Genomic DNA, 24370 nt, shown 5'->3' with positions numbered 1-24370 from the left:
GATATATTGCTGTGACTGTACTGAGGGTCATTGCACCATGAGTTCAAGAAAGAAATTTCACCCTCTACCTCTGGTTAGCACTGTTGGAAGTTATATTTACCGGTACTTTCCTTTGTATGAAAGGTTTTTAACACTTAAAAGTCTCCCTGTCAATAAATAACTGTCCTTTCTGTAAAATTTAGTCATCCTTTGAATTCTGCTGACTGTGCAGTGTTTGTTAGTGCAGAATGGCAAAGCTGAATTCTGTGTCTATAAGTGAAAAATTATGTTAGTGTTGCTCCTAGGGTGTATCAAGTGAAATTATCTGTAATTCCTTGCACTGCATAGAAAATGTTATTCATAATAGTAGTAGTACAACCACATGGCAAACAGAAATAAAATATTTTTTTTTTTTACATGAAATGAGCTCTTATTTACATCAAGGCCACAGTCCCTTGACGAGCATATTAATGGAGTTATATTGTAGTTTTACATGTGGTTTTCAAGTAAATCTAAATAGTTGTCATTAATTTAGTATAATTAGTCTGTCTGCTTTAGTAATCATTTGGCCTCTTTGCAGCACTCCTTCCGTCTCTGTGTTCACTCAGCACCACTAATTGATTCTAATTTTGTTTTGGCGCTTTGTCTGCTTATTTCTCGCACCCAAATCTTGTAGGATTTTGAATGTTTTCTTTGTAAATGTTTCGGTATTTTGAAATGAAGTCTAAATTTTTGTTTTTGTTTCCAAATTTTGTGTGTATGTGTGTGTGTGTGTATTTGCGCGTGCGTGCGTGTTGTACACCAAAAAAGGTAATACTTACTTCTATTCTGTGTAGGCTTGATAAACAGTCCTGGTCTGTTGCCAATCTAAGCAAAATTACAGGAGATTTCGTTATGCTTGTAGAATTTTTTCAGGATTTCATAATGTTATTTCTCATGACTTGTTTTTAATTTTGTCCTCAATTTCTTTTTTTCTGGATAAAATGAAATTTCTTGTGATTGTTTTCAAATTTGTACTGTGTTACAGTTGCACATTTACTATTTTTGCACTTTTATTTTGCAGACCAGTCCATAACGATGACAGTTTTGTCACTTGGTAAGACGAGGATGTACACATGCCATGATGTGTGACTTACTGATGTCAGACGCGTGAGATAGGAGAGGTACACTACTGAATGCAAGGTAATTTTACCACGTTTCAATCCATTCTGACAGTCATAATTCAGCAACCAGAGGAGCTCCATGTATGTTTGACCACTCAAATGATTAGGGATGAAATAAACAGGAAAAAAGTTTGATAAGATAGAGATGAATGGAGGAATATTTGGAATTGACTTTCTAAAAGCAGGACACGATAAGAGGATGATGACTAAAATTTATTTGAAAGGCACATATAAAAGTAGTAACTTCGATTCTCAAACAAAACTCTTCTGCAGGTATGAATTAAGTTGAAATTCAAAACAATACCAGTGATAGAGCATATGTTAGCCAAAAGGAGTCTCTCATTAAGTGAAATGCTTAAACTTCTTCTTGATCAGCTTGACATTATGTTTGCTGTGATTGGTGACTCATAGGGGTCACATGCTTCAAATAAGGGAGAAATGAGGCCAAACACTAGGTAAAAATTACTGTTTCCCTCCATTCTGGCAGTCACTTGTAACTTAACAATCAGAGAAGCTACACACTTATTTAACAACTTAAACAATTCATAATGGACTGATCTATAAAATGATCATGCAAAAATAGTGAACAGGAAACTACTGAAAGTTTGCAAACAAGGGAAAAATTTGTACTTCATTTCATAATGTCGATATATTTACAGAGCAAATGCTCAAGATCCTATAAGATACGGATGCGAGAAAAAAAGAAGGCAAATCACCGAACAAAAATAGGGGCCAATCATTGTTTTTTTTTTATCAGCTATTTTACGAGACTTCAACTTCTCTGGTTATATAGTGTCTGAATGAGATGGTGATAATGCCAGCGAAATGAGTAAATGAGTCCAGGGTCCAGTGCTGAAAGTTACCCAGGATTTCCTCTTAATGGGGTGAGGGAAAACCTCGGAAAAAACCTCAACCAGGTAACTTGTCCCAACCAGGATTTGAATCCGGGTCCACTCGTTTAATGGTCAAGAATGCTAACTGTGGTGAATTCCACTCAGTGGTGCTGAATTAACACATAGATGGCAGGCAGAAAGGCTGCATGTTGTTGTTGTAGTTGTTATTTTGTAATGCCAGGCATTTGACAATAAAGTCATTTGACCTCTTGCACTCCAATATTTTTCAAAGATATTATCAAGAAAGGCTGCATGTGGAGGGAACATTGGCGCAAGCACTTCTAAGGAAGTGTCATTGATGCCAATTGAAATAGACTAGGTAGATTTGATGGAGGAGGATGTCAGCTCTTCCCAGGAGTCGGATAGTGAATGGAGACTCTCACTACAAGCCTGTAGCCGACTAAATGCTTCACTGCAAGCTGGGTAAACCATTGTTTCATTTGCTAGCACCCATGTGATAAGATGTAGGCCTATTGTACAGTATGTTGTGGACATACTTACAGTACAGCCTGTCAATTTTTTCGTTACATAGCATTTAGCATTGATATGACATTCTAAAGATAGGCTATGCTCTAATTGTCATAGGTTATGTTAACTTAGATTAATGCATAATATTTACCTTCCTACTTAGCAATACCTAAGGTTTGAAAGTCGCATTCTGGACATGCCAGATGGGACATTCCATGTAAATGTCAACCTGATGATCGATTTTGAATTGTTCAGTCTTTGAACGAAAAACATGAACATATAAATTCATAAACATTTATAGTAGACAATGTAATAAGTCTTCATTATTTTCACTTTATGTTAAACAGTGTAATAAACAATGTATAATAATAACATTATAGTCACAGTGTGTGTGTCCGTGACAGTAAATATTAATTGATTACAATGTACACAGATGATTTTCAGTTTAATGCCTAGTATCTAATACTGTCTTGTTCATTGCTGAATAGGGTAGTACTGTTATTAAATAAATATTGTTGTTAAATTCACAGAAAACTTTAATTGCTTACAAGAGTTACACAATTTTACACTGTGTGAGGTGTGTCCTTGACAGATACATTAATCCAAATATTTACATTTGATTATAAACCATCAACTTTTACTCAAACTGTTATATGTAATGTCTTGTTCTGTTATATCTTGAACCTGAAAAAGCCAATGAATTTAAGTAATTATAGTATGAAGTGTCTAATGTGTGTCCGTGACTAAATGGAATAGCCCAGTTGTAAGTAAATGATTTCTTTGGTACCCTGGAGAATCAGGTACCAGAGCTTTCAGCCATGCTGTTACAATAACTAAGTACACAATGTGCCAACATTTGGGCATTACGTTTACCTGTGATGTAGTTACCAGAAGGAATTTGGTTTTTCTCTCTCCCTTGATAGTTCTCAACATTACTGAGAGATAGCATAAGGTTAGGTAGGGTTTGAAGATGAGATATAGTAGGTTAGTATTAGTCATACATCTTCATTAAACAACTTATAACACTGTATCACTTCGGAATATGTATGATAAGACTTTCTTGTGTTAAATTCTATTGTACCTAGTTTACATGTTTCGACCTATTTTATGGGTTATCTTCAGAACTGGTCGTTGTTGGTCTTGGCGCCTCTTGTTTCCTGTGAGGGTGTGTTCTTGTGGTGTAATGTAGAGTCAAAGAGTGTGTGTGTTCTGAAATTGAGTTGTGTGTTGAGAATTTCGTTGGGGTGTGTTTTCGTGTGTCTGTATATTTCATATTGTTCTAGTGTGTTTAGTTTCTGGCTTTTTGATTGGATGTGTAGTATTTTCATGTCTGTGTTGATGTCTCTATAGGTGTGGTTAGCATTTGTGATGTGTTCTGCATATATGGAGCTGTTTTGTAATTTTGTTATGGCTGTGATGTATTCTTTGTAATGTGTTTGAAATGATCTGCCTGTCTGTCCTATGTAGAAGTTGTTGCAGGTGTTACATTTGAGTTTTTATATGCCTGTGTGGTTGTATTTGTTTGTTTGTGTCGTTTGTGTGTTGAGATGTTTTTGTAGAGAGTTATTTGTTCTATATGCGATGTTGTAATTTAATTTCATGAATGAGGTTGCAATTTTGTGTGTGTTTTTGTTTTCGTATGTTAGTGTGATGTATTTTTTGTGTTCTTGTGTTTGTGTTGTATTCTTATATTAGTGTTAAGGTTAGGCAGAATATGATGAAGACATACCTTATAATGCATTTCACGCAACTTTGTTCATAACCTCATCTACTTCGTGGCTACAATATTTTGTTTGGGTGCATGTAATATTCAACTTACCATAACTAACAGCGACTGAGACTTAACATTACAACTATGCAACATTGCTGAAGTGCAAATGGCTGGTGTTGTTCTGGACAGATTTTTAGCTGATTCCTCCATGAATTAAGTCACATGAAAAGAGGCAAAGTGTTAGATGCTCTGTCGATTTCAACAGTATTGCCTGAACCATATCATATTTTTCCTTCATTTCACTGTGATAACGTGTTATGATATCTTCGAAAACGTGTATTTTCTTTTAATGAATTTAAAAAAAAAAAACTGTCATTATACTCCATAAATGTTGCACTTGGCTAGTGCAGTGAATTGTTAAGGAATGTAGTCACGAATTTTACTAGAAACATTTTGATTCTCTTTTGTTTCATATGGCTCAGTAGGGCTTGGTCACTAGTGGTGACTGTAGTCGATGCTACTGTCTGTTCCAGTTTCTTAAATATGAGTCAGTCTATATCAAAATGAATACCTAGTAAATAGAGTTTTTATATTGGCTCGAAGCATTTTGTATAAGTGTCATAGACCGACTGTAACATTTTTTTTAATATGAATAATATTTCAATATTTTAAATTATATTCAGATTATAGTTTTTTTTTTAAATTGGGTACATAATATAATATTGAAAACCTTTTATTTTCTGCTGCATATGTTGTAAAGATATAATGCTTGGCTCATTTTAAAGCTTAGAAAATTGTCTTGTAGTCAGTGTAGGTTGTGATTTAATAATTTTTTGTTTTAATAAAGTATATTTTTTAAATTGAATTTACATTATGAAGTCGTCAATTTAAATAATTCATGAAAATTATCATTGGATTTCCTAGTCATTTTTTGGAATGGAGCCGCCATGGTGGTGTAGTGGCTAGAACGCTGGACTTATTATCCTGTGGACCAAGGTTCGATCCATTGCATACCCCCAATTTATAACTCTTGTCCAGGTGACATAGGGGTTTTCTCCCCTGTGGCATCCCAACAAATTTCCTCATCATCTCATCTCATTGTGGGTGTAGCGTAGATCAGCCTCCAATGGTGCACCTGGGCAATGACTCTGTTGGTAAATTGGTCTACTCAACTGGCTTCATGTGTGAATGACGAAAAGTCAAGTACCTGCCATTGGTAAAAATTATTATTATTTCCTTCTTTTTTGGAATGGCAGTGTATTAAGTTAGGAGTTCCAATAGAAACATGCTTAAAATTTATTTATTTGCGATGATTAGGGATCAGAATTTAAGGTACTAAAAATTGTGTTTTAGACTCCTAAAAAGGCACTAAAAATGGTATTTTAGGCTCCTAAAAAGGCACTAAAAACTGTATTCCAGGCACCTAAGAGGCACTAAAAATAAAAAATTTAGAGAAAATTAACCACTGAAAATTTATTCCACACACAATAATTAATTTGGGCTATTTCCTTACACGATGTTTTAATTAAATGCCAGTATTCGCTTTTTTGTTCATTATGTAGACACAGCAAATTAACATAACACTGCATGACCACTTAAAACATTAGATAAGTGCTGTTTGTCCTACAGAATGTTTAGTGTGCACTTATTCGTCTCCATGTTCATAATTTGAATGACAGTACACAACAAGCAACTTTTCAAGATTAAAACATGCTCTTGTGACGCCAATTGGACAAAATTTGTTTATATGCTGAAAAGGATCTTTCAACATGCACTGAAGTGACTGGAACATGCTTATACAGTACCATCCTGGCCATATTAAACTCTTTAGGAAGCTCACCACCGGTCCCACTTAGAACTTTATACACAGAATTAATGGTTTCATGTTCATGATTTCTTGAAATAACACTTTTTAGCTTCTCATATATTTGAGCAGCATACTTGCCAGGAGCTACACATAATCTGTTCTTTGCAGTCAAAAACAGGGACATTTATTCCAGTTGTTGAATGGTATCTGCTACAAAAGTGAAATGCGCGTCGATATATGCCAAGTCTTCTTTAAGTCCTTTTTCTTGAAACACACACTGAGCTTCTTTGATTGACAGAGAATCATTCTCTGAAAATTCCTTAACAATTAGTGCTATTTGTTCAAAGTTATTCGCATAGTATTTTACTGCTCTCAACCATGCCCCCCACCTCGTAACAATAGGCTTAGGGATAAGGGAGTGTCAGGTAACTTCTCTCTAAATACAAAGATAATCCTGGACTGTGTGCTTCAAGCAGATATGCAGGAGAAAGGTAGATAATAAAGTAAAGCATTATCTGAACTCAAGACGGTGACTGGTCGGTATGAACGATGAGACTAGTTAGGTAGAGGGTCTTAAGAATTCCATCACAATAGAGTGTCCAAAATCTTTGTATACTATAAGGACTATCAGTTTTTTTAGTTTCAAACAAAAAAATTAATAATGAGTGCTGTTAACTATATATGCCTATACAGGAAAGGGGAAAAAAATCAAATAAAAACAAAAAGGCACAAACTGTAAAAAAAAGGCAAATATAGGCAATATAAAACTTCACCACAACATTTGATTTTTTGTGATTCTTAAAATACGTACATTCAAACAAAATAAGCATTTTCCTAAACTTCCGATCCCTGGTGATGATGTACAGTGCGCCAATCAAGTCTATGACACCATCCAGTATCAGCAATTGCACGTGGGGCTCTCAATTTCTCTTATCTTCTAACCTTCAAGACCCACATTAAAAAAAAAAAAATGTGTGGGCTGACAGGAAGTGTGTCTAATATTATAACAGGAAATAAATATAAGATTGTATGGCTGTAAAAGCAAGTGGAAAACATTCTGTTTCACAACACCTCACAGTCAGTTCTTCAGTAGTCCTAATGTAATTGAGTGCGTGCATATGGTAGTCTTTTCATATATATCAATTGTTTTCAATGTTAATCACATCCTCTGATTTTCTGTTGTTCAACTGACCTTCCTCCAGATGTAATTCTAGCATGGCGCGCTTTATACTATCCCTCCAAGTTGTTTGTGGTCTTCCTCTCTCGCACTTTCCTTGAGGTATCCATTGCTTCTGTGTAGATGTTACCCTTTCATCTGTGTTATGTGACCATATTGTAACTGTTTCATTCTAATGTAGTCCAAAATTGTACTATCTATATTTATTCTTGGTATGATGATTGTATTTCTAATTTTATCCCTTCTGGATGTACGAGCTTCTCTATGCCAAAAATCCATTTCTGTAGCAAGTAATTTTAATTTTGTTCTTTCCTTTAGTGGCCAAACTTCTGCTCCATAAATAATTATACTCTTTATAATGCTGTTGCAGATATTTTTTGTTAATATTCTTGTTCCACAGATACTCATTTTGCAAATGTACCTTTATTATTTCTATTTTTTTATTTCTTCTTCATAATCTCCAACTTTATTCATCTTTATTCCTAAACATTTGATTTCATTGTGTTGTCTTATAATTTACTCTTGATAATAATCAAACTTTGTGCTGTATCATCAATTACAACATATTTTAATTTATTTGTGTTTATTGTTAGTCCCAATTTTTTATATTCTTCTAGCAGTTTTCTAATCTTACATTACATGTCCTCTTGATCTTGTGCTGTAATAATTTGTCTATCAGTAAAATGTAGTGTGTAAGTAATTCTATTGTTTGCTATATAGACCCCCTTTTATGAACATTTCTGTCTCAAAATTTAGATAAATTTTGAATAGTATAGGAAATAGGTAGCAATGTTGACATAGTCCTTTGCATATTTATTAGCTCTTGGATAATTCTTTATCATTTTTTACTTTTCGTGTTGAGCCCTCATATTATTTGTGTGTTGCCTTAGTGCAGTCTTTTCATATCTAGTTGTTAAAGTGTAGAAATGTTTCAAATAGTAATTATACTCATCCTCCTGTTTTATTAATTTCCAATGTAAGTGTTATACACAGTTCTCATTTATTTAGTTACGCATCACAATGTGTATTATTGTAATCATAAGTGTGGACGAAAAGTGTTGTTATTATACTCACTTTAATCTGTTCAGCATCTCAATAGTTTAAAGAGAGAGATGAGGGGAGAGGCGAGAGATAGGAGTAGGGGGAGAGAGAGATATCCGGGACATTGGAAATAGTCGTCATGATAATGCCAATAATAATAATAATAATAATGCAACACAGATGCTGTAATGAATGTAGAACACCTACTTTAGTGGAGAGCCCTAAGTAAAGACAGACAAGATGCAGAAGTTATAACAAGCCTATATTGTGAAGCAAGAAGAAAAATGTGTACCTACCAAGATATGGGTCATTGATCATAATGATGATAATAATAATAATAATAATAATAATAATAATAATGATATTATTATTATGTACCATTTAATCAGAAAAGACAAAGTATATGATTATGTCTCGTGACCATAATATTGTATGAAATGGAAACATAAAAATTAAAGATTTATTTTTCGAAGAGGTGCAAAAATTCAAATATCTTGGAGCAACAGTAACAAATATAAATGACACTCGAGAGGAAATTAAATGCAGAATAAATATGGGAAATGCCTGTTATTATTCGGTTGAGAAGCTTTTGTCATCTAGCTTGCTGTCAAAAAATCTGAAAGTTAGAATTTATAAACAGTTACATTACCGGTTGTTCTGTATGGGTGTAAAACTTGGACTCTCACTTTGAGAGAGGATCAGAGATTGAGTGTTTGAGAATAAGGTTCTTAGGAAAATATTTGGGATTAAGAGGAGTGAAGTTACAGGAGAAAGGAGAAAGTTACACAACGCAGAACTACACGCATTTTATTTTTCACCTGACATAATTAGGAACATTAAATCCAGACATTTGAGATGGGCATGGCATGTAGCATGTATGGGCTAACCCAGAAATGCATAAACAGTGTTAATTAGGAGACCGGAGGGAAAAAGACCTTTGGGGAGGCCGAGACGTAGATGGGGGATAATATTAAAATGGATTTGAGGGAGGTAGGATATGATGATAGAGACTGGATTAATCTTGCACAGGATAGGGACTGATGGAAAGCTTATATGAGGGCGGCAATGAACATGCGGGTTCCTTAAAAGCCATTTGTAAGTAAGTTTGCTAAAAACAAACCATACTCTGGCCTGTATTATCTGTGGTATGTCCCAAGACTGTTTACGAAGGTGAGTCATTCGTGGAAGAATATAGCCAGTAATGACTGTCTCGTTAACCTCTAGTGTGGGACGATAGTTACATATATTCCAGATGTGTTGTTCTTTCAAGTTAATCTTCTGACCTGCAGTTGTTTGGACTCTGGAGTTGTCATATACATACATCAGTCACCATCCTATGAATCGCGTATCGGTCTGAGATGATTTCTTAGAGCTGTGATTTTGGATCTATAGTCACAGTCGGAACCAGTGACAAATCTATCACAGCGACAAAAACACAACTCTGCAAATCACACCCCATTAGTGCTAGGAGCTACTATACCTGACTGAATTCAGCTAGTAACACACTTCTCTGGCTTAGTTATTTAGCAACTTCTTGAATTCGTTATTTCTTTGTCTTTATATAATTGCTTATCATTTTTTTTTTTAGATACTATGGAGACTGTGAAAATTGAACCGGAGAATAGCGAAGAGCTGGTTGTAGAAGTGGCACTGGACTACAGCCTACTGAAGCATGAGGACGATCCCCTGGGAGATGCTGAGGATTCTGATGACCCTGAAGACACTGAGTGTCCTGAAGACACAGAGGGTCCTGAAGGCACTGAGTGTCCTGAAGGCTCTGAAGATTCTGATGGTGGTGAGGATCCTGAAGGTGCCAAGGGGCCTGAGAGCACTGAGGTGAGGTGATTGTTGTTGTTCATTTATTTAGAGACGTCCTTATCCTTCTCATGTAGAGTAGATGTTACTATTACTAGTATTATTCCCTTTGAAGGGACCAACATATATTGCGAATATTCTTCATGATAAAATTCACTGTTACGATGACTGCATTGTTATTCATTTATGAAGACCATTACACTTTTATTACGTCATACTACTTTTGACCAATAAAACGGTACAAAAGGACGTCTTTTAACCAATCATGGCTGCTTATCGCACAATTTTATCACTTCTCTAGCATTTGTTTATTTTTATCGCTTCCCTGGTATTTGTTTCTTTTTGTTTGTCAACATTTCAAACTGAAAATTCTTTACAGTATTATAAAACATGCTTTGTGATCGTCATTTGTTTCCCGCATAGATAATCGACTGAAAATGGCGGCCCTGTTCAAACGTTGTGGTGAAAGTAACATTAGTGAAATAGAATTTTAATAAGTCAATTAATATCTATTTTATTGTATTAGAGTGCTTTATTTCTTTCAATCCTTGTATACTTTCTTCTATTTTTATCACCTCCCTACCATTTATTTCTTTGTTTGCGAACATTTCAAACTGCAAATTCTTTACGATACTATAAAACATGCTGTGCCATAGTTATTTGTTTAATGCATTGATAGTCAACTGAAAATGGTGGCTCCATTCAAACATTTTGGTGAAGCTAATATTAATGAAATAGAATTTTAGTAAGTCAATATTTTATTGTAATAGAGTACTTTATTTCTTCTAATCTTTATATACTTTCTTCTAATCGTGTAATAGTCAATTCAATCTCACTCGAGTTTTGATTTTCTCTAAATAAATCAAAACCTCTAGTCAGATTACTATTATTGTTGATAATAAGATAGACTATATTAAGAAGTAGAATGACATTTTCGCCAATTGAAAATTTCCGTTGGTTTTGTTATTATAAGAGAAACCAAATACTTAAATAAATATATAAGGACATTGAACACAAGAGAAATGAAACAAAATACTAAAAAAGTTATTCACAACTGATTACAGAGCAACGATAAAGATACAACCGTACTTCACTGCAAACCACCAACACTCGCCACTGGCTTTTTGATTGTCCAGATTAACTACAGCAAAACGATTCGTTGTTTTTTAGGGGAACAGGGAACAAAAACGATAAGTACGCGAAAACGATAATACCGAGAAACCATAAAAATTACTGTATTTAGGCGTATAATACAAGCAGTGGAGGTATGGATGCATCATTCTGTTCCCTAGACAATTTAAGGAAGAAATGCTAACATAATGCATTTAATTTTTAACAATTATCTCAAATAATGTAAAATTATAATGGACATGTCTCGTAATATTTTATTCTTGTTTGTAAATTTGTGATAAATGAGTCTATTGTTGGTTTATATAGGGTATAAAATGAACACTGAATGATTATTGATTGCACAGTTACTGAATGCACGTATTAGAACACTATGTACACTATTTCTTGCAGAAAAAGTCTGTGATTAGCTTTCGTTTCGTGCACATTTTATGTCTGAATAGAATTCTATAGTGAATTTCAGATAAGAACTATATTGAGCAGTGGCAATTTCTCTTAAGGAGCACAGGAGCAGTGCACCACCTCTTCAAATAACACATGCTTTTAAAGTTATGTTAATGAGCTGCAATAGACTATGTGAGCTACATAATTATTATAATACTATGTAAAAATAACGCTGCACGTGTACTGGTCTTGTTGATGCCTGGGACTTACGTTTACCGCTCGACACTTGCGGCACACTGTTCCATTGGAGCACGCGCAATAGTAGTGTTTCACTGGCAGGTTTTGAGCATGGTAGGGAGCCAGTACAGTGTGTGTAGGAGGGATTAGGAGCACTTTCAGATGTGTTCTCAAGCTGTCTGCAGTAGTTGTTAGCTCGTTCCATCATAAATATTGCAATGAATAGTGTCCAAAATCTTTTAAATGTGTAATTTTCTGTAAAACTTTTACACGAAAAGATAAAAATATAGAAGATGGGTAGACATACACAGGAATTAAAATTGTAAGTGACGAAGAACAGTAATAGAGATGTGGCAAGAAAATTCGACATTTGGACTTACGAAAAATACAATATGCAGCTGCAATATAAAAGACGCTGTATTTTGTTTTCCTTGCCTATTGTTCGGCGGCGAACATTCATTGACAAAAATAAGTATGTTTTATGAATTTTATTTATTTTTCTGTTTGAATTTAGGACTGTGCGTAGTAACTAAATAATTTTGATTACCGTTCTGCAGGTATTGTTGATTTGAAGCACATGAATGAAAGAATTAAGAAACACTGTTCTTCAGCTGCACACATCAACAATATTGTTACATTGGCAGTGTTGGGTCAAACAAACGTACAGACGCAATTGGATTCAATTAGACTGTCGAACTTCACAATGATAAAGTTACCAAGAACAGATATGTGCGTGCTGTTTTCTGGAGCTTTTGAGTTGGCTTTAAGAGGTCACGATGACGGAGACTCATGTTTAAACGCCAGTATTTTTCTTGGCCTCGTCAATTTTAATTCGGAATTAGATGCGCTCTTAAGGAATATTTGGAAAGAGCAACAGTGTTTAAGAGCACACCAAACACTATACAGAACGAAGTCCTTCAAGCCATTTTGGATGTATGCCATGATGAGATTTCAAAGAAATAAAGAAAGTTGCTGACTTTTTAGCAGTTAAGGCTGATGAGACGACAGACGTATCAAATGCTTGTAAATGTGTGAACTGTGTTATAAAACGCAATATAGCGAAAACTATATTATTTATGGTGTGCTGCAATAGAAATTGAACATTTTACTTTGCTATTACTGGACCTACATAGGAAACTGAGTAACTGCAATTTCTTGACTAACAAAATTATGTAAATCTATACCTATATAACATATGTTAATAGTTATGTCATAGTTAGTATCTATAATAATAGTAATAGTAGTAGTAATAATAATAATAATAATAGTAATAATAATAATAATAATAGGGTGTAATAATATTATGATAATGATAATCATAATAAATATTTGTGCACTATCAGAATTATTTATCACCACACACCACTGATATTGAGGCAGAGTTTTACCACCTTCCATACCAAGTCATGCATGTGATGAGGATGATATACGTGCTAGAAATTAGTTCACACTTCCTTATGAGATGTTGGTCACTACTGGTAATTTAATGTGTTACCTCAAATCCATTCTCATAAAATTAATACTAGAGTTTAAAGTAGGCGGGCTTTCATTAGCCCATTGAATTGAATTGAATTGAATTGAATTGAATTTAATTTAATATAATTTAATGGAGGGGGGGCACTATGGCCCAGCACTGCGACCTGTTAAGATCTATTGTGCTGACCCTCTGGTGACACATTCCCAAACCCACACTGGCTGATCACTCTAAGGTTCTCTGTGTGCCCAGGTTTCGAGCAGGCAACCTCACTCGTCCCTAGGCCAACACCCTCCATGCGTCACCAGCCGGCATTCGGGGAATGCTACGGAATGATAACGAAATGGAGAAATGGTGATGGAATGATGTAAATGCCTAATTTGGGGGAAAACGGGAGAACCCTGGGAAAAACCCCAACTGCGACCTTGTCTGCCACGAGTGCCACTATGGATTTTTTCAATGAAAAAATCCCAAACTTGACCGGGAATCGAATCTGGGCTGCCTGCGTGACAGTCTGAAAGTCTGACCATTCAGCCACCGCAGAGGGTTCCATCAGCCCATACTGTTGCATTCAAAGCAACTAGAACCTAGTCACAAATTAGGCCTATAAAATATTGCATGAAAATAATGCCGAGACTTCCCTAGCTCTTTAGTAACTCTACAAATATAGTCTCTTATATGTGCCTAAGCATATAAACATGTTTTTATACCATTAAGTACGAGAAAAATTCGTACCAGCACCGGGAATCGAACCCAGGACCTCTCAGCTGTGCGCGCTGAGTGCTCTCTAACCAACTGAGCTATGTCGGGACCCGATTCACTTAATGGTATAAAAACAAACTGACTAGTCATACTAGTCGAGCAAAATATAATGAGGTGGGCGAGACCTCATTCATATTTCATACATATATGATGTTAACAGTTTAAAGAAACTGTTGTTGAATATGGCCATAAAGTCATGTAATATGCGCTCCTGTACATATATGACGTGTATCGTCTCAAGTGCAGGCAGTAAGGCCGTAACACGATACTACGAGAGGAGTTCGGCCGGCGTTGTGAATCGGGTCCTGGCATAGCTCAGTTTGTTAGAAAGCACTCAGCGCGCACAGCTGAGAGGTCCTGGGTTCGATTCCCGGTGCCGGTACGAATTTTTCTCGTACTTAATGGTATAAAAACAAACTGACTAGTCATACTAGTTGAGCAAAATATGAGGTGGGCGAGACCTCATTCATATTTGATACATATATAAACATGTGTTAAACAGAATGAACAGAAACACTTGCCACTATGGAGATCGGCGTCTGTGTTGTAGCATAGTCAACTTTAAACTTAAACAAGTTGCAGCTTAAGACAACCATTGCATAAATTGCAAGATCTACACTACCAAACCTACTTTTTTTTTTGTTCCTTATTCAAATTTATTCCCAATAATTTTCGATTGCTGGTAAAATTCATGTTCTGGGAATAGTAAGTTAATTAAGTAGTAAAATATCGCTGCAATCAAAAAGTATTGGGAATAAATTTGAATAAGGAACAAAAAAAAAAAGTTTCCTTCCCAGGCAGGATTCGAATCACGAAAGTCTTAATTACCAGTCTATCGTGCTCTGGAACGAATAAGACTCTGAAATCAGCTACAAGGGTCGGTCCGATTTTTTTTTTTTTGCCACTACTGTACAGGCCAATTACTTTATGGTGACAGCTCTGGCCTGGCGACGCAGTGGTTTGGGCGGGTTCACTGTTTGTTCGAAGGGGTGTTCATTTTAGTCTTCCCCTGGCTGCGCTAGCGGTCACATCTCGGGAACATTAGTATGGGCGTACAGTTGCGCTAAGAACTTACTACACCACCACTGTCTTGTATATTGCAATTTAGTGTGTTTGTTACGTACATTTCATTTAATTACTTAAATAGTTGTAGTGCTTCTGGTTTGTATTGTTTAGTATGTAGTATTTATTGTCTAGATTCACTGCTTTGTTCTGTTTGTGAAAATGCTGCCTGTTAGAAGCAAACTGAAAGGTCGGGTATTGCATTCGCAGTCGCGAGAAGTCGTGAGCAACGTGTAGCGCTTTATGAAGATAGCGTCGGAAGAAAAAACGTAACAAATGTTGGAAAACTTGTAGCAGAGTTTACCGCTGTCTGAGAGCTGTGTTAGCTAAATAATAAGGGAGAGTAAAGTCATTGATAATCGGCGCCAAAATCAACTGTGGACAACTTTAATGAAGCTGTCATAAGACGAACCAAAGCACGAGTTCTATATTTCACAGAAATAGTGGCCCGCACTTAAAAAAATATATATATATATATATATTATTGAAATTGAAAGACTATCGACTTTCAGGGAGGTATCTCGACTTTAAGGAAAGTTATTTTCAAATTAGGATTTCATTGGAAAAAAAAAAAAAACACAAAATAATCGCCAAATTGTGATAGAGCATCACAGCATTAGGGCCAAAAGTTTGCAGTATTTCAGGAAAATAAAGAAGTACAGAGAAGAAGGCTGCCCCATCATCCACATGGATGATGATTATGATGATGGGAAAGGTAACAGTGAAGCACTGATGAACATTGGCAGTATTTACGCATAAGTATATTTCATTGTTAATTAGTGATTAACTGTTAAATATAATGATTCGATTGCTGCTCATTGTATTTCCACATTAGTGTTTATTAGTGACTATTGTTCCGAACTGCTGCTCATTGTATTTCCATTATTTACTTGTTTAGTGTTTATTAGTGACTATTGTTCCGGAGTATGAAGTGAACACAGTGACAGGAGCTCAAAATTATGCAGATGCCGCAACGTGCGGGAGAGCAACGTGAGACTTCATTTCTAATATGACTGTATTTCCCTCCCCCCATTCATAAGACGCTCGCTCCGTCTCGGATCGGTCTCCCTCCCACAGTCGAACCTTCTCCTCTCTCGCGTTGACGAGCTGTCACCATAAAGTAACTGGGCTGTACATTTAGTTCTCTTTGGTGTATATTTTTTAAGTTACATCCATTTCTTTTATTAGCGTTTTAAGCCAGACATTGTGTGAATGTATGAACCCTAAGTAATGTCATTAATTTAAAGGGGTTATTTTTTTTTAGATATTTCAAACAAAAAGTTAAATACAATTGTGATCGTTTTTGCTCCCTTTTCAATACAGAAGTTGTTTTATATGAAACAGTTGATAGCACATTTTTTGAAAGCCATTGATTTAATTTCCAATATCCTCAGTCAATTTAAGAAAGCAGTGTATTATGATAATAAGTGATTGAAAGAATTTCAGTTTTGTCCTTTAACTGTGCAGAAATTTGATTCGAGCAAATGTAACATTGTAAAATTCCTTTGCAGAACGAAAAGTTAGGGATTGAGTGCTTCGTGCATTGTTTAAAAATATCTTAATAATTTAACAGGATAATGTGGACCCCAAGAAAGCAGAGAGTGAGACCTCGTTCGAGTTCCAGCCGGTCCACATCAAAGTTGAGCCACATTTGTCAGACTCGGAGGACAACAAAACAGAGAATGTAAGTACTGAAAATGAAGCTATTTCTGTTTGTTATAATACAGGGCTCCCATAAATGACCTTTCTGATTTCGAACACATGTAACTTATGTTTAATGAAACTCAAGTACTTAAAATTCATACCGATAGAAAGAGAAACTCAGAAAGTTTTGTTTTAGTACATTGCATGTGTGAACATTTGTTCATTGTTGAGACAAAATGGCTGCTATGGAGTACAGAAAAGTTTTTATATATCTTTGATTTTTATGTTAACCAGTCAGTTATTTGTGTCCAACGACATTTCCCCACAAAGTTTGCTGCAGAACAACCCAGTGGGCCTACAATTAACAAGTGGTACTTTGATTTTAAGACCAGGGGAATCAACTGGATACCCGTTAGTAAGTGAGGAAACAGTTGAATGTGTCCTCCAAAGTTTCTCATGTAGTCTGCGAAAATCTACCATCAGACCCAGCATGGAGCTGCAAATACCAAAGTCGACTGTCTGGAAGATTCTAAAGTTGCTGCAGGCCCTAAAACCAGATGACAAAGTATTGCGACTTTCTTTCTGGAAAAGTATGCTTTTCTGTCCTACATAGCAGCAATTTCATCTCAAACAATGAACAAATGTTGTTACAGACCGATTATTTAGTCCTGATTACAGTGACTATATGAATACAGTGTGGCCATTGGAGTTGGACACGCCCACCTGCCGCCATTAAGATTCCAAACACACTGAAGGCTCTTATGGAGCTAATAAGAAAATCGTAACCTAATACTCACGTATTCACAATTATTGACACGCAACATCTTTAAATAAGATCTGAGGTATATAAAAACAAAAATACTATCTGTCTTACCTGCTTCCTGTATGTTGTCATGGAATAATATAGGTTTAAACTGCAAAGTAAGGTTAGGCTAACTGCTATGAGATATCAGATGTTTTATTATGTTTATTGCATCAAAACTACATCTTGTAGGATTATATATTTTCCCAAGCTAAGATAATTGTTGAACAATAATACCATATAATCACAGTAAAAACAAATCCTACATATACATAACATTTTAAAGTCATAAATCACTATTAAATACAAATGAATTACCAGGTCAGCAGAATGGCTAGGTAGGCTTAAAAACAAACTCATAAATTTTCAGAAACTAAATAATAATATTCTAAATGCTGTATATCTGCATAGCAACAGACTTATTACCACTACTCTCTTTTCTACTTAAGAATTTAATTGTTCTTTTATCGTAAGTTAATACCAACATGTTCTTTAATGTTATCACATGAGACTCTCACAGTGAGAGGGCATAACATTGCAGAAAGTGCTATGATCGCATTGTGACACTATTATTGAAAAACTGTCCTTTTTCTGTTGGCAGACCGGTGATTAAATTTGAACTGATTGTTGCCAATGTTATTCATATCCTTTTCATTGTGCATTAAAGTTTATGTACTTTTTTTTAAAGAGTTATGAATAAAATTTAAGAAATATAAAAAAAAATTAACAGTAATAGTTAAAAACCGTCCCCTCAAATCTGCCTAAATACACCCCTGACCTAACCTGTCACATATTTGTAGGTTCAAGGCATACCAAAAGTCGCGAGTAACTGGATGACACGTCCTTCACAATAGCCCAAATTTTTTAAGCCATAAATCACTAGGGTCTGTTAAACACAAATGAACAACTAGGTCAGCAGAATTGTTATGTGGGTCTAAACAACTATGATATAAATTTGCAGGAATTGAACAATAATATTACAAATGCTGTGCATAGCAACAGCTTACCATCACAGTCTAGTATATACAGTCACGAAGCTCAATACTTACTAAATATGCAAACATAGATAGTTGCTCACCACCAGGATCGCTACTATCACCTCATCACAGACTCTTTCCCTAGTAGACGATAAAATGCATTGTACTTTCGATATCGTGTTCTTTTGAAAAAATTAACACCTTCCTTCCACTATTGAAATATGAAATACATAAGGTTTATGTATTATTTTCATAAAATATATATTATATTCTATAAACTCACCTTCCTGGATCTTTCGAAAGAAGGATAACTCTAATCTATTTCTCTTACAATTATAGTACTACAAACGTCTCTTTGTCCCATATTATTATTCAAATTATTGTATTTTAGCCATTCACAGTTATTACAACCGATAACGAACATTTCACAGTTTACATAGCTTTTCACAAAAATGCAAAATACGGCACAGTCAATGCCTTTTTGATCTAGCCCAGGCTGTAATGTTTGTTCGGGTTTTCTATTTCAATGTATGTAGCTCAGTGAAATATTATATTATAACTTTATTGCGTATCATTGCTAATCTTTATTTAGTATAATGTGTCCATAAGTTCCATTTACTTCTTGCTGCGTAATATGTTGCAGAAATAATTACAAAACTGTGTTAATTTGATGTGAAGAGAATGTTACATGTTAACATAATCTATACGCGTCAACATTTTAAGTTTAGAATGGAAGCTATTTTGAGGTTTAATAAAAACGAATTTATATTGATTTCAATTTAGCAAATCTACCTTCCGTAATTTTAGACAAAACATTTACCATTCCACTCCTATGAAATTAGTGTACGTACAATTGTGTTACTTCGTCTCTTAAGTAGTAGATAAATACAATAATTCAGTACTCAAAATACAGACAAATTGAATGTCCGGGGTATCATATATGACATTATGCTTAATTATAATGTATAATTGCAAATTTAGGAATATAAGTTAAATATAGTAAACATAACCTATAATTTTCATATGAATGGCAAGGCATTGGAGATCACTAAATTTAGACAGAAAGGGGCAACTGGTATAGTAAACATAACCTATAATTTCAACATATCTAAATATCTGTGTGGTGCAATTGAAAATTATTGAATCGTGCATATGAATTACAAGAATTTCGCGATATTTAACCGAAATAAAGACAGGTATTACACATACGAACAAAGTAATTTTCACAGCAAAAATAATATTACTCGCAAGTGAATTATGTCTGAAGTGTCTCATAATCATTGTTTTAAATTTTATTAATGAAATTACACTACATTTTAGAGAAACATATGTTACTGTTTATGCATTCCAACTAATTTAAATGGTTGAAACGCCACCCTTCGTGATTGGGTTAAGCGAGTTACATGGTCTGCCTATGGCCTGTATTAGATCACGATGGCTGTGGCACAGTCTATTGTTCCTAGTACTCACAGTGCTCCAAGCAGCTAGCAACTATCGCGAGAATTGCAAAAAATCATCTCAAGCTTCGTGACTGTATATAGTAGACTGTGTTACTACTCTCTTTTCTGCTCAGGTCTACGCATACCAGCTATTTTAAGCCTAAGACTGGAAACCTAGGGACAATGTATTGGCATATTATTATGACAGGGAGAAAATGAATTGTTTTAACATTGTGCACCTTATGTAGGAAAAATGTTTTCAAGTCAATGTTAAGATATTTTACAATAGCTCAATATTTACTAAAAGAATGCTGTGATTTACAGAAAAATTTGAGTTAAATGATTACAGTAACTAAAAAAAAACAAGCAGTAACTTATTTTGATCTCACTACCGGCACACTAAACAAATTTTCCAGTCTTGTGTGAAACGTGATGTCAGTATCCTCCATCCTCTCGGCTTTTTCCCCATATGTATTAGTCAAAATGTAGCTACCTCACAAAGAACAGAGCTCTCTGTAGGAATCCATCCCTCATTCTGCCTTTGGAAGACCAGGTCTTCCTACTTCCAGGTTCCATAGTGAACTTTTTTTATTACAAAGCCCTTCTCAGGTCAATTTGTACATCCATAGGTGCACATCCAGTCATGTCTGTAATAAAAACCACATGTGAAGTAATATTAATATATTTTTATACAAAGTTTGGAGCAAGTATAGAATATCGTGGTTCCACAACAGACAGAAAATACGTTCAAATATAAGCTAAAATATTATTTGATTAGTGAAATATGGCTCATCTATTATGTTTTACTGAAGAACATTTTAAATAAATATTTATATGTACAGATTAAATAAATTGTGACATGTACTTATAGTTTAATAGTGATAGAGAGTTTTCATTGTAATTGTATAAATTTCGTTATGCTTAAAGTTTTAAAAAATTTCATATGTATTTAATAAAGCTTAAATGTACTGAATAGTAGCCAACTTAGATTTCTTTCACGATTTTCTGTTTCATAACTTGTTAACTATTGTTGAAAATGGAAATAAACACTGTAAATAATGGAGTATATGTCAGCCTAATATAATTTCTGATTTTTATCCGAACGACTGCTTAAATGTATAATTACTTAAAAGAAATAATAAAATCAGTTATCATGCTAACAACTCATGTAAATTTTCATCTTTTGGATTGTAGCACAAATATTACGTGGATTACGGTAAGACTACTTATATCTAACGAAATTTATTATCTTACCTTGAAGGTATATCCATAAAATTAGCAGAAAATCAGACGTAATCCTTTATTTTTCCATGTCTTGAAGACAAATAACACTGGTTCCAACTATTTGTTTGGAATCTTAATGGCGGCATTGTACCACGTGACCTCAATGTTCAATCAGAAACGATACGTCCAATGGCCACACTATATTCATACAGTCACTGTAGTCCTGACAGCTCAGCGACGCAAAAGAGGAGAATTAATAGGAGTAGTGGGGATAGCTCTGGAGTAGAGATAAGGACGAGCTGTCGGTAAAGGATGCAGTACAGTTTAACCAGGACGAATAGAAGAAATAGTGTATGCACTCTGTAAGTTTACACGGATCTGTCGCAACGCGGCACTGCTACTGCTATGAGCATGACTTGGAAGGAGTTTACAGTACTTGTTATGTTGAATGTAGTCCTTTTTAAAAGCAAATTTCTTCCATTTCACCCTGCTATTTGTAACTTTAGAAATACCTTTATAGTCCTTTATCCATAATTAATAGAGTCTTCTATCAGATAATACTGTTATGAACGTTTGTAACAGAAAATACAATGGGATCTGAAACATTGTGAAAGCAATTATAAGTTCAGTATTTAAATAATTAATCTTTTCGTAACAAGTTGCGAATTCAGAGACAGAAAACAAAACCCACAAAATGTTAGAATATAAAGAACTGAATGATATTTTACGTAGCTGTAAATGAATTAAATTTCTCACCATGATTAGTTGCCTGCTTCTAATTGTAGTATAACTTGTATAAGAATTTTAGCAAGAATATCACCTGAGGTAGCATTTCTGCTAGCGTAAGTAGCAATTGGTTGAATCCAATCTTGCATAAATGGCATAAACATAAATACTAATGCATGATTTGCTAATTGTTTCTTTTGGACATCAGTCGTGAGATCTCCGAAATCAACACTTTAAGGGAATAATAATTATTAAATCGAATTTCTTCTCTGAGTTTGACCTCATCGAATATTACCATTCCGTAACATTTATTTTCATATAATTAATAATTTCGGTAAATTAGGGAAAATGTGAGGTACAGCACATGGTTGTAATTTTCAATGCACTTGCGATATTTCTGTCTTATGACATTTTATAATAAAACAGTCTGATTATATAATCATGTATTCGGAAAAATGCACATCACAAATATGATTATTTACCCGCAGAATCACTCTGGCCCATTTCCCAAACTCATCTTTTTCTTTGGGAGATGAAAAGAAATATCTTGTTACACTATTTATACTGTATTCCTCTTTATGACCCGGAACAAAACAGTACGGTATTTTTGTAATTATTTTGTAAACTACCACACAATATTCTTTTGTCACTGGTTAATTCAAAGAAAAAGATATTGAAGCTATCTGTATAACTCTTAACTACAAAGCATATTAACAACCCATAGAAACTTTTATCATTAAACGCGCGAGAAATATATTTTCGAGGTGTCTGACTTCAGACTAGCGATCGAAGCGTCATTAGTTGTCAGGTCTGCCATTGACAATGGGAAAGCATAGAAGTGCATACACTATTTCTTCTATTCGTCCTGGCTTAACTGTACTGGAAACACAATGCTATACCGCATGTGTGACATCCAATCACTCTGATTGCAGGCGACAGACTAACCTGAACAACCCTTGGCATAACTTAATGGACTCGCCTGACTCAGGCGCACTTGCCGGCTACTGTCAGGACTAAATAATCGTACTGCACATAGCAGTCTTACCATATGTGGTGTACTAAAGCAAAACTTTTTGAGTTTCTCTTTCTATCAGTACGAATTTTAAGTACAGTAAAATCTCTCCTATCCGGTACCCAAATAACCGGCAATGCCAAAAGAACGACACTTTTGGCTAGGCCAAAAAAAAAAGTCATTCATGCAAAAGGGAAGAGTCGAAGATGTGAGTGTTTTTTTTGGATCGCACATGCCGCATATTGTTTACTCTTTACATTGTTCACGCGTGAAAACATAGACAGAAAACCCCGTTATGTCCTTGGAGATTGGTAAGCTGTCACTTGGGTCTTACAAACAATTCGCAGAGACGATATCTTTAAGTTTAGTTACCACTTGAACTCGCCCGTTCGAAAGGGTGTTGGACGAGTCTAAATAGGAAAGTGTGAAATTGTCTGTTCCTACAACGTGTAAAAGTTTCATTCGAGTAATAGATAGTATATAAACAAGAAGACATTAGAAATATATTAAAGAGGTTTTAATCATCGAGTGCTACTTCATCTTCACAGTTGCGATGTTGGCTACACTGCTCTTCATGTCACATGGCCACTATTTAAAATTATCATAAGGTTACGAAAACTTTTAATATTTTCTACGCTATTATGCATTACAATAAATTATGAACTGATTAATGTACATTACAGTATTCAGTACTGAAAATAAACATTGTACATATTTCAAAACTTTATTTTTAAATATCTACATATATGAAAATTACTAAATTTAAACATGGAAAAAAATGTTTGTGCAGTACAGTGTGTCTTTACATAACCTATAAACGTATTTTTCAATTATCCGGCAAAATCAGTTATCCGGCACTGGTTTTGCCCCACAGTTGCCGGATACGAGGAATTCTACTGTACCTAAGTTTCTTCTTCATCTTTCCCTTTTGCCTTACGGCGTCAGGTCTGCCTCGATTCATCTCCTCCATTCCTCTCTATCCCTTGCCATTCTTCTCAGTTCCCTAATTCCTTTCCCTCTTTTCCTTGCCATCATCTCAATATTATCCATATTCATCGTCCTTGGTCTTCCCTTCCCCCTTCTCTGTTCCGTCATTGCCTCCATTACTTGCTTTGGTTTTCTTTCTTCTCCCATTTACACCATGTGCCATACTTCAGTTGTTTTCTTCTTAAATTCTCTTCTACTGATTTCTGTTTTAATTACTCTCTAATTCTCTCATTTTATACTCTATTCCTCTTTGTTTTTCCAACTATTGTTCTGTAGCATTTCATTTCAATTCGTACCTGAGTTTCTTTAAATGTAAATTACATGTTTTCGACACTGGAAAGCTCATTTGTGGTAGCCGTGTATAGTGTTATATGATCATAATAATTAGATTATACTTGATAATTATTAGTGGCAAATGACATTTCAGTTACTGGGGAAATCTATTGTAATATCGTAAT

The 24370-nt window shown here is 34.8% G+C and overlaps 1 protein-coding gene across 6 annotated transcripts in view; it reads left to right on the top strand.

The window, feature by feature from the left end:
- The window catches only part of LOC138694322 (zinc finger protein 260-like), a 72504-nt gene that overhangs the window by 5798 nt on the left and 42336 nt on the right, over positions 1-24370 (top strand). For all 6 annotated transcript variants that reach the window (XR_011330897.1, XR_011330898.1, XM_069817930.1 and 3 more), the window contains exons 2-4: positions 1043-1161; positions 9828-10075; positions 16675-16785. Coding sequence is in view for 4 of the 6 variants with exons in the window: in XM_069817930.1 (XP_069674031.1) it covers positions 1155-1161; positions 9828-10075; positions 16675-16785 (366 nt within the window). In the remaining 2 variants the exon portion in view is untranslated. The remainder of the gene's footprint in view (positions 1-1042; positions 1162-9827; positions 10076-16674; positions 16786-24370) is intronic.

Source organism: Periplaneta americana, chromosome 2 (genome assembly GCF_040183065.1).
Source record: "Periplaneta americana isolate PAMFEO1 chromosome 2, P.americana_PAMFEO1_priV1, whole genome shotgun sequence".
NCBI classification, from domain to species: Eukaryota; Metazoa; Arthropoda; class Insecta; order Blattodea; family Blattidae; genus Periplaneta; species Periplaneta americana.
This window is presented reverse-complemented; position numbering and strand designations above follow the sequence as displayed.